Below are 12,446 nucleotides of genomic sequence, written 5' to 3'. Positions count from 1 at the left end.
TGCATGTAATCTATCTGGCACTGTGTGAATGATGAATGATACATCAGACAGTGCAGACAATTGAACTATTGCTTTGCTTGTCGGATAATAAAACAAGTGGACAAATCTGAAGTGGATTTTTAGGGGCCAATAAACTCATTTCACTAATTTTTTTAATAGGTGCCTCTATCTAAATGTTTGCAACGCTCTGAAAATGTAAGCTTAAAATATATTGTTTAACATTTTTAAATAGTAGTTTCATATTTCTCCACCATTTTATGCTGTTCAAAATGCTTCATGGAATTGTAGTTCTTCCCCTCACTAAAGCCGTTAAGTACACAGTCCTTTGTCTTTTTTGCTTCAAATCAAAGTTTCTAACTATAGGTATATGTAAATAATATGTAAATATAGGTATATGTAACCTAATACCTACAATGCTTAGGTAGGTGGCACGTGTCAAAATATCATCCACATGGATGTTAGGACTCAAGGTTTCCTAGCAGCAGAACATTGCCCAAAGCATCACACTCTCTCCGCCAGCTTGCCTTCTTCTTATAGTGCATCCTGGTGCCATGGGTTCCCCATGGAAGCGACACACACGCACCCAGCCATCTACGTGATGTAAAAGAAAATGTGATTCATCAGACCAGGCCACCTTCTTCCATTGCTCTGTGGTCCAGAGCACTGTTGCTGCTTTCGGCGGTGGACAGGGGTCAGCATGGGCACCCTGACTGGTCTGCGGCTATTCAGCCCCATACACAACAAACTGTGATGCACTGTGTATTCTGACACCTTTCTACCAGAACCAGCATTAACTTCTTGAGTAGCTCGTCTGTTTGATCGAACCACACAGGCCAGCCTTCACTCCTCATGTGCATTAATGAGCCTTCGCCGCCCATGACCCTCTCTCTGGGTTCTCCACTGTTCCTTCCTTGGAGCACTTTTGACAGATACTGACCACTGCAGACCGGGAACACCCCACAAGTGCTGCAGTTTTGGAGGTGCTCTGACCCAGTTGTCTAGCCATCACAATTTGATCCATGTCAAACTCGGGCCATTTTTTCTGCTTCTAACGCATCAACTTTGAGGACAAAATGTTCACTTGCTGCCTAATATATCCCACCCACCAACAGGTGCCGTGATGAAGAGATAATCAGTGTTATTCGCTTCCCCTGTCATAATGTTATGCCTGATCGGTGTATATTTAGCATGGCAACAATCAATGTTGTTTTTGAAGATGTGAGTAAATTCATAAGAGAGCCCTGGAGTTTGAGATAAGAGGGAACCCGCAGTGAATCTAACATCAAATGAAGAAAAACGACAAGGAACAAAAATAGTGGTCTTGTTTAGAAACCATGTTTGTTATTGCGGCATTTCAAGAGGCTTGAGCCATGTTCAAGAAAACTGCTGACTAAATTAACCTCATGTATACTGGAGTAAAGTGTATGCCAATGACATGCATGTAATCATGATTTTAAAAAGAATGGCTTTTTGTTGGTCTGTGTAAATGAACAAATAATCTGAATTTTAAACTTTAATCAATGAAGTTGCAGAAGGTATTACTCTCCCGTGCATGACATTGACAAACCTATATTTGAATTCATGTGGTTCAAACGAAGGGGGTGTGACCATGTTACTACAGTTTCAGAAAACAACACAACAAAAACCTAACCACGTTGCAACACCCAAGCATTGACATACACACTCACACACCCTGATGTCCGGCCTAATTCAAATCTTGCTTCATCCCAATGATCTTGTTTGAACAAACACAATGCATGTCAGTAACCTGGATGAGTCAGACAGTGGAAATATAATTTGATACTGATATGCCAGCATGCCATTTATAGCTAATTTAAATATCATACTGGCTATTGAGAGACAGAGATGGGGGTGAGGTGTGGAGAATTGTGATCACTCCCAGTCCTGAAGGCATAAAACATCCCAGCCCAGTAATATTTCCAGTAAATGGAAATGCCTCCAATTTGCCGCTACAGCAAAAACTGCACCACAGTCACCCGTCCTTGCACTGATAATGATGTTGGGTCTCTCTCTCTCTCTCTCTCTCTCTCTCTCTCTCTCTCTCTCTCTCTCTCTCTCTCTCTCTCTCTCTCTCTCTCTCTCTCTCTCTCTCTCTCTCTGTAGGCAATAATGTCAGATGGTGTTTAAATAACTTTACATATCCATGTGCTGGCAATATTGCGGCTGGCTGGAAATAATGTTGGTTAGGGCGGTTTCGGTCAGCAGCTACCTCATGATTATTCTGTCTGTTAAATTATATTCATCATTCTCCATCATAAAAATTAAAATTGTGCAGATGTAGGAGCAATTTCTACCTGATCTGAAATACGTTGTTGGTTTAATATATTGTAGTCTTAGATTAAACCTGACTACATCAGCAATACAGACAGTTCATTTAGTTAAAAAGTAAAATTTTACCTGACAATACATTTTATTTAGTAATGTATCCCTCCTTTTACCACATGTCTTTATATGGCTACTTAAACAGCACTTATGATTCATTGTTCAAGCCTTATTTACATAAATTAAGACTTGAGGAACAAAGGGAACCATTTCACACAAGGAAAATGCTGCTATCTTTACAGCAAGCTAACAGTGGGAAATGTAATTCATGCAAATGAGGGACACAGATAAAGCCTTCTTTTGTCTAACGTCATCTATCTAATGGCTAAATTTATCCTCACAGCTAATACTAGGTTTTGAGACAATAGTTTTTGGAATATATTTTTTTGTTAGGGAGCACAGACCTGCTGCTAGTAAAACGTATGGATTAGCAGAGATACTCACATCTTATCCAGGGATATTAATGATATGATTAAGATTGGGTCTCATTAACTGTAGTAGTGTGCGTACACATATTTGTGTAAACCCTGTGTGTGTGTGTGAACATTTTCACACAGAAATTGATTTATCAATACGTTTGCAAATAAACCAAGTGTAAAATTAGGTTAAGGTTTTGAACCAACCCACATGCAAATGCAAAAATCACTTGTGATGGCATTAGAGACGTAATGTGTTAAGAAAAAATGTGTTTTCAGAGTCATGAAAAAAATACAGCTATATTATAGCTGGGACAGGCGCTGCATAAAAATATAGCTGATCACGTAGTCTAGGCCTCTATAAAAGGTGTTTTTTGTGTTTCAGTTGGGTTTGAGAGTGGCTTAACATAAATATCTTGCTATGCATGCTCTGAGGGCAAGAGCATATCTTTAGAGGGAAATACATTTGCAGAGAGTGATGAATCGCTGTACAGAAGATGGTTTGTGCATGCATTATGCTAATTACTAACTGTGGGCATGAGCTCCCTAATTTAACATGAATCTAGTTTAATTCACGTTCGAACAAGGGTAAGAATAAATGTATGCGCATATACCACTGTGAAATCTTTCTTTGTGCACATAAGTACAAAACACTCATGTAATTGAGACCCAAATTCTATGTCTAGCACATACTTTCTTAGTAAGAAGGAGTCTAACCTATATCTGTAGACATTACTCTATTAGGACCCAGTGGGAAAACATAAACTTTCTATATTAAATCTAATACGTCTCTTTTGAAATGAAAAATGGGCAACTGAAAAAGGCTAAGGAGTCTCGGCTGTAAATTACAAAACTCTTAGCAATTTTCATTGAGATAATTCTCCCAGAGAACACATTTTTCATACACTAATATTTAGAACTCCTGTCATAGTTGTAATTGGTTTGAACCATCAAAGAGTGTTTAATAAGAGTTCATTAATTAGATAGAGATGGTCTTGTTACATTATGTGCCCTTGTCTCCCAGTTGAGCAGAAAATGAGTTCATTTTGGCTGTAGAAAGCTAGAGTAAGGCTTTTGAAGATGTCTTTTCATTAAATTTGTAGAGCAATATAATCTGTTGGCACCTGATTTGTGATTTGTGAACATACTGAGCTTAATATAAAGTCTTATTGAATTTCAATTCTTTTTCCTTTCTTTTTTTTTCAGCAAGGACTTAGGAGAAAGATTGAAGCGCAGTCTCCTGGATATACACCCAAGCAGAATGGCCTCTCCTGTGGAGCGTCAGGATCCGACTTCAAGCGTCTTCGAATGGAGCCCAGCTCTTTTCGACCTGGTTCCTGTGCTTTGGCTTCAGGGCAGACTCAAAGATTGGTTGGGGATGCCGCCCAGGGTAACATCCTTCGAAGAAAGGACACCTTCTTGATGCCTCATGGAGTTGGCAGTGATTTATTCAACATAACTCTAAGGGATATGAAGAAGGAACCGATTGAAGTTCAGACCTGTGGCCAGTCCACAGATCATGCCACATTGACGTTTGACTTCAAAGATGAAGTAAGTGGACAGATTGACCCAGAGCTCCAGGACTTGTTCGATGAGCTCACCAAGACCGTGCCATCACTCAACGATCTAGAGCTGGAGAAGATGCTAAAGCAAGATGATGACTTTGGTCTGGATCTGGGCCGACCTAATTCAGCTGGTGCGGCTCCTCCATGTATTCACCTGGATAAGCCAATCAAGACAGAGTACTCACCAGATTTTTGCCAGTCATCTGGAGGCTCTCCACAACTAAGACCAGCCTCGGCTGGACCTTCGTTCTCCATGGCCAATGCGACTTTATCCACCTCAACCATCACTTCAGGGCACCATGGACAGGTACCTACTGGTAATGCCTCTAGAGGTCTTCCAGCATGGCCTGAGATGTCACATGCTGAGCAGTTGAAGCAAATGGCTGCTAACCAACAGCAGCCCAACCCTATGCTTCACAACCACCAGCAGAGTCAAGCAGGAGGGGTTAGAAACTGGTCTTCCGCATTAGGTGGTCACCAAGCTCCTGGCTCTTTCAATCAGGAGACCCTTCCCGGTAATGCTTCCCTTTCACAGCAGAGACATAACACTCAAAGTGCTGGTCAGGCAAAAGGCATGTCCAACTGCTTTCTCAAGCCCAATGGATTCAACTCTTCCCATCATATCGACACAAAGGTTCTCGGCAGTAAGCCCCTGCTGCATTTCAGCCCTAAAGCACCATCTTCCACGACTGGCCAACAAATGCCCATCATGGCTGTTCCACCTAACAAAACAACCATACAACAGCAGCCGTCTACAGCAGGCCAGGGCATGCACTTCCAGAACTGCCAGCTGCCCATGCAGCCATCTCCCTGCTTACAAACTAAGCCTTTAATTCAAAGGCCTACACTCAGTCAGCATGGTGCTGGAATCAGTTTCAAAATGGCACAGCAGAGACAGGTAAGCGACTGTGTTTATGGTCCTTTTAATGACTGTTGCATGTTTGACAGTATGATATGTTCCCACTGATATCTTGTGTAAAACCCTGGTGTAAAGATTCTCTCATTTTATTAATGCATTTATTACAAAGCCATGCAATGCACTCTTTATTGCCTTTCACTGGATTACGCTCACTCTTCATTCCATCTGACTCTTTTTCTGAGCACCTTATGTTTGCTCTCTCATCAGGACGGTTATTGACTGTAACGTGAGTGGAAGACAGCTCTTTCAAATTAGCTTTATAGTCTTAAATGCACTGAAAGAAATATGTTTTGTTAACAAAGTTCTGGTGGAACATGCTCATATTATCTATCCAATCAGCATGAGAGAAGGCCAACATAGCCAACTCACCTATGTTCCTCAATCGTTCTCTGCATCCCTCCGTCTCTTCGTCTCTTCACTCTCAGTTGGGTCCTATCCAGCCAGGGATATGGAGGGAGTACTTTGGGTTTGTGCCAAAATTCCAAGCTTGGAGTTGAAATCTTTGACCATTGAAATAAAAAAATGTGGACATGGAGTCACATTGGAGTCCTAATATTTATGGGAGTGACCTACATAGCAGCCATATCACCCTGTAGCCCAAGACTGGTCTTCCACTGAAGCTAAGCAGGGCTGAGCCTGGTTAGAACCTGGATGGGAGACCAACAGGGAAAACTAGGTAGCTGCTGGTAGAGGTGTTAGTGAGGCCAGCAGGGGGTGCTCACCCTGTGGTCTGTGTGGATCCTAACGCCCCGGTATAGTGATGGGGACACTATAAGGTCATGAGACGTTAAACCGAGGTCCCGACTCTCTGTGGTCATTAAAAATCCCAGGATGTCCTTCGGGAAAAGAGTAAGGGTGTAACTCTGGCATCCTGGCCAAATTTGCCCATTGGCCCCTGTCAATCACGGCCTCCTAATCATCCCCCTCTCCTGATTGGCTTCATCACTTGGTCTCCTCTCCACCAATCAGCTGGTGTGTAGTGTGTGGTGTGTGGCGGGCGTTCAGATGCAATATGGCTGCCGTCTCATCATCTAGCTGGACGCTGCACACAGGTGGTGGTTGAGGAGATTCCCCCTTTAATATGTAAAGCATTTTGAATGCCTAGAAAAGCGATATATAAGTGTAACACATTATTAATTACATAACGCCTTAAATTTAAGTTTCCAAAATAAAAGTTTATTATGAATGGGAATCTAGAAGGATATTAAGATATTGTGAGTAACAGGCACGCCAACTTTAGAAAAATAAAATGTATGGCACTCAGATAGGTATGCTCTATGCAACTGAGTTGATTCAACATGATTTGTTCCTCAGATATTCATCTTAAAAAAAAAAAAGGTATCAGCTGTATGTAAAGTTACCCACATTTGGCTTTTGACCACTGCAAATGTGTACAATTTAACAATGTACTCACGGAGCCACATCAACAGATGACAGTTTGTTAGAAACCATAATCTAAAAGGATAGCAATATATCTTTAACACTTCTTGAGTTACAGGCATGCAAACCTGAGGCAAAAAAAACAAAAAAAAAACAAGAAATACCTTTTGCCATTTTTGAACTGTCACTGTTGGCATTCAGTGCAATAAAGATTGCTGAACTCAACAGATTTTACTAATGCCTACCAATCTCTGTGTGAAAATACTACATACTTCACAGAAAAATGTAATATAAGTTTTTAGTTTTCATTTGAAAATGGTGTTGTGTAAACATACCCTTCGTAAATGAGACCCGCCTTGCAACATCAACTATCTTTGTGTTAGACCGTATGATACGCCAAGTCAAATAATTGATTTTGCTGCATTTTCTGTTTAAACACTTTCACTGTGCAGAGCAGGTTGTTCTTGACAGAATAAAGTCGTAGTGTCAAAGCCACACACCCTGCTTTCTTTCCATCTGTCAGCCTGTTGTGTTAGCCGTTAGCAGTCTGCCAACTGCTTTAAACTCAATAGCTCTGCACTTTGCTCTAGGCCTGTTTCTCATTTTGTTTTTCCTGATTGTTGTTGGTGTCTAGGTGGGTGTAGGGTGCCTTGAATTTGTATATCCCCTCAAAGCAGTTTGATGGTAGCCTGACTTTCTAGAGCATGGTGGATTAACATGCGAAACTTCTAATTTCTCCGCCTGTCACAGTCACTTGCCGTCAGGGCATAGATGCGCACAGCGGGATTTGCTAATTGGAGGTTGTTAGCTGCAAGGGACAAGTTGTGGAAAATGACAGTAATCTGCTTAGCCCAGTGCCGGAGGTTGAACCACTGATTTGTTATGATTGGGGAAGCTTTAGAACATCCCCCTTTTCAGTTTCACATAAACAGTATCTCTCAACTTTTTTTGTGGGAAATGATAACGGGAGCCACACAAGAGGAGTCATCCTTACCCAATTCCAAAAGCGCATCGGAGGGAGTGGAGCGTGGAGAGACATGCTTGATTTTGACACAAAGTCGTTAAATCACATGAACATACAGCTCTTTTTGCAGCCATTGAGGGGACAGTTGTTTAGGCTCTGCAAGAGCTTTTTTCTTGTGTACTGTACCTACAGAATAGACATCTGTTTTTGTTTTTTTATCAGTTCAGTATTCTGTTGTTACCGTATATTGCATATCAGAACAATGCCTCCAGCCACCATCATTATTAGGCGTTGTTGGGGAAGCTACTGGAAAACTGTAGCTAACTAAGCTAAGAAATAACTCTCTTATTGGGGCTGCACACAAAAAAAAAACTGACATTGTGATGTTTTGTTTTTCTGCGATATATACTGTGATATAAAAATTCTCCAGATGATCAAAAATATTTAGCTTCACTGCCACCTTGCAACTGAGAAATAGGAAAAGGAAAGTTGTTTGCTATTTGTTGTGCAAGTGCTACCCAGCACTGCTTTCTAGAGTTGAATGGTCTTCATGATTAATGTAAAATGTCCATTATTCAGCTTAAACTTCATAAAATGACATGATTGTGTTTTGATATTTTGGAGCATTGGCTGTGATTGTAAAGATGATACGGCATTGATGGGGTTAAGTATGCTGCACAAGTGGAAATGAAGCCAGAATGTCTGTTCCAACAGGGAGAAAAATAGGCAATGGACAGTCTTCCCACAGTGAACTGAATTAGTAATGCCATGGAAATAAAGGTTCCGAAATGGTGCCGTGATCCCACCGGAGCCCTCGAGAACTTTTGTTCAAGCTGAATTTTCTCCCACTGGGTGCAGTACAAAAAAACTGCATGTAAAGAGACCAGAATGTTGGGTCTGTTTCTTGTTTCTTCGTTCTCACAGCCTGCTGATCAGTTGTCAGCCTACAGTAAGTATGACAAACAGGGTATCTGTGTTATCACAGGCGTAAGAGTCGAGTGGAAATCTTTTTATTGCCAGTGGAGGAAAAAAATGTGCCGCATGCACTACCTGAGAGAGGAAAAAAGCCTCAGACAGTGTAATATATCACATTGAGAGACCTGCATGCCCCAAAAACTTCAAGTAGCGCCTGATACGTTCTGATTAAAGTGCTGTTACACTGACTCAGTATCTGGAGGAGCGATTCAAGTATTTCTGGCTCTGATGTGAGATTGTAGCTGTGCTTCAAAACCTATTGAACTGCCTACCACTGACTGCATATCAGCAATAGTAGCATTATACAGTAACGATAGTGGAAGCTCATAAGTGACTGAATTAAAGCGCTCTACACAGGCAGCGGTGCTGTGCACCCCCTCAGAGGACTCAACTCTCAGTTGTTCAATAGCACGTGATGAACAATAACGTAATGCTCAAAAAGCATACACACGAGTTAGTTTGAAACTGCCAAGGATAAAAAATTTGACTACCACAAAATAAAACAAAAATCAATATATTTAAAAAGTATTTTAATACATTTTATTACTTTTTTAAGAAGTGTTACAAGGTTCTTGTCTGAACAAAAAATAACAATAAACAAACCAATAGAAATACATAAATGCTAAATGCTCCTAAGGGACATGGTAATGGGATGGGAGGAAAATGTATATTTAGCAAAAGTATTGTGTTCCCCTGAGAAAATTTGCATTTTCTCTCTAATTTTTGAAAACGTATATTTTTTCCTACCACCTCCCGTTATTTCTTTTACTGGTTTTGTATTTGCTTTTGCAAAAGTTTTGCGAGCGAACGCAGTTCCATTCTTATTGTTTTGTATGTTGGGTTTTACACAGTTCGGTGATTTTAAACTATTTATAGTTTTCAGAATCTAAATAATTATTTTAAAGGGATAGTTCACCCAAAAATAAAAAAAATGTGATGTTTATCTGCTTAGCCCCAGTGCATCCAACATGTAGGTGTGTTTGTTTCTTCAGTAGAACACAAATGAAGATGTTTCACTTCCAACTGTTGCTGTGTGCCAGTCATATAATGCATGTGAATGGGTAACTATTCTATGAGAGCAAAACAAACAAAACAAAAAACATGCTTAGACAACAGGCACAAAAACCCTGCTGCTCCTGATGACACATTGATGTCTTAAGACACAAACTGATCGGTTTCGTGAGAAACCAAACAGTATTTGTTATTTTTTTTACCTCATATCCCGACAAGTCTCATCTAATGTTCCCATCCGCTATTACTTCCGTCTGGTAAGGTCAAAAAGGCATTATGTAGATGGCTCATTCGGCCGATCCGCACAGGCGCTAATGAGAAATATATATATATATATATATATATATATATATATATATATATATATATATATATATATATATATATAAAATGTATAAAATTGAAAGCGGTTTGTGTCTTAAGACATCAATGTGTCGTCACGAGCAGCAGGATTTTTGTGCCTGTTGTCTAAGCATGTATTTTTTTGTTTTGTTTGTTTTACTCTCATAGAATTGTTACCCATTCACATGCATTATATGACTGGCACACAGCAACGGTTGGAGTTAAAAATCTTAATTTGTGTTCTACTGAAGAAACAACGACACTTACATGTTGGATGCACTTGGGGTAAGCAGATAAACATCAAATTTTCATTTTTGGGTGAACTATCCCAACCTGTTAACCGTCACAAGGACGAGGACGCACTGAAGCTCTCTTTGCTTAAATTAGCTCAAAATTACTATCAGGTGTAAGTAATTACCTTGACAAACTATACATCATTAAAAAGATCTGAGACTAAAGTTTAATTTTTTTACCCCCGTTTTATTCTCAAAGTCTTATAATGACCGTAATGTTTAATATGTGCCAGGAGTTATGAATATGATCTTGGGCGTCGCTACCTTTTGATTGTAATATGCGCGTCATTTGCTCCCATTCATAAAATACTCCTCTGTGATCGTCATGAAGACACTCGACAAAACAACTTCCCTCAGGGCTTTTACTTCAAAAGTGTGCAGATGTGGAGAAATATTGATAGATTCTCACATGTTTGAGTCAAATTTCTATACAGAGAAGTATTATTTATTAAATCTTTATCCAAAATCCGCGGATGTATGATTATGAGAGCAGTAGACTGTGATGTGCTGTGTTTTCAATTCATTCTGGCAGCCGGAGGGCGCTGGAAAGCTGTACTACTGAAAATTCACTCCCATGTGGAACACATGAAGAACAGACACACCATGTGACATTCAGGAAGTATCTGACATGACCAAAACTGCTTCCAGAGATCGTCAGAAGCCCTTATTTATATTTTATGCAGATAGACACGTTTTAAGACAATAAACACACAATCGCGGCAATATATAGTTGGTCTGTGTTCTTTATGCCATGTTGGGTGGTTTCATAATAGATTATATTTATAATGCAATGCTATTCCACATAGCTTTTAGCATTGTATATTTTCTGTCAGATTTTTTGACCCGAAGCTATATGAGATCACATATTGTTATATAAAACACTCGACTTATAAATTATAAAGTGATATGAAGCAAGTTTTGAATAAAACATGATTTTAATCGTATAAATTGTTGTTTTGCTGGTGTGCTAAGCTAACATGCTAGCTTGCCCTAGATGCACCTGCCACTGAGTAAATACTTATTTTTATGAACATTTTCTAAATGTAAAACTACTGAAATGCTTATTTGGACGAAATGCATTCGATAGAGTCTCAGTGAGGGTAAAGTGAGGTTTGATTTAGAAATGAGGTTTGAATAGAACAGTTTGAATAGAGAATCGTTAGTAATTATAATGCAGACAAAAGAATAATAATTAGAGCCATAACCAGTCCGCAGAAGTGTGAATGTGTGCCGGGGAGACAAACTGAATGGGGCAGTTTGCACCTCTAAACAATAGAGGCAATATAGTGAATGAAAGCTGAGAAGATGTGGCAATAAACATCAGTTGATATTTCAGAGATATCTCAAAATAAAATCACATGAAACGATCTTGTAAAACGTTTAATAAAATTCAGAGTTTTAGACTGATCATCTTCAGATCTGAAATATAACATGGTCAGACTTGTGGCTTTAGCTGTAGTGCATTTCTAGATTTCTCCAAGGCCCACTTCGATTTTATTTTCATAAAGATATTTCATACAAATAAATTTCTAATAACTTTACAAAACTTTGAAGCTTATTTTAGCTTTTTTTGATTATAAAAAATATTATCATTTTGACTTTACAGTAAACTGCTAGGTGTGCTTTCAAATGAGACCATAATTATGCTTTTAGTGCAAAGGATTCACAAACTGTATTTGTTTTAGTCTGAGTATGCATTTCTTAGGATTTTTTCAAAATATGGAAGTCAGCTTAACAGGAAGACATTTCTTTTGATTTGTCCACCATCTAGGATTTAGTTTTGCGCTGCTTGTCACAGTGCATTATGGGGTTTTCTTCAGCTGACTAGGTTTTGAAATAGATCTAAACAGTATCTTTATATCTACAGTACAGGGCACTGAATGGACAGATAAAGCGGACCTGGTAACCATAATATTAGTATAGTATCATAGCCAAATCTATTCAACAAAAAAGCTGGTTTAGAAAGTTCCTAATTAAGTTAGTAGGCAATGACCTACATGTAACAGCCATCCATAACACCCAAGTAAGACAAATGTAACCATATTAAGCCCTACTTCATCATATGTGACGTAGATTTATTTGGCCTTTACCAACGTGTTAAATTGTTTTGCTGAAAAACACTACCACATCCCTTCTGTCGTCAAATGTATAATTTATTTAGCACGTAAAAGGCCTTTCATTGTAAAAGCGTCCCCCTTTAGGTCGTGGTTCATGTCTTTTTGCTGTGAAAGCTTGACT

At 39.3% G+C, this 12,446-nt stretch overlaps 1 protein-coding gene across 2 annotated transcripts in view; it reads left to right on the top strand.

Moving 5' to 3' along the window:
* zmp:0000001236 (mastermind-like protein 2) overlaps window positions 1-12,446 on the top strand; it is a 100,414-nt gene that overhangs the window by 69,704 nt on the left and 18,264 nt on the right. For both annotated transcript variants that reach the window (XM_067450152.1, XM_067450153.1), the window contains exon 3: window positions 3,966-5,222. In XM_067450152.1, the coding sequence (XP_067306253.1) occupies window positions 3,966-5,222 (1,257 nt within the window). The remainder of the gene's footprint in view (window positions 1-3,965; window positions 5,223-12,446) is intronic.

The sequence above is a fragment of the Pseudorasbora parva genome, chromosome 8, assembly GCF_024679245.1.
Source record: "Pseudorasbora parva isolate DD20220531a chromosome 8, ASM2467924v1, whole genome shotgun sequence".
Taxonomy (NCBI): Eukaryota; Metazoa; Chordata; class Actinopteri; order Cypriniformes; family Gobionidae; genus Pseudorasbora; species Pseudorasbora parva.
The sequence above is the reverse complement of the archived record's forward strand: the minus strand, read 5'-3'. Positions and strand labels throughout refer to the sequence as shown.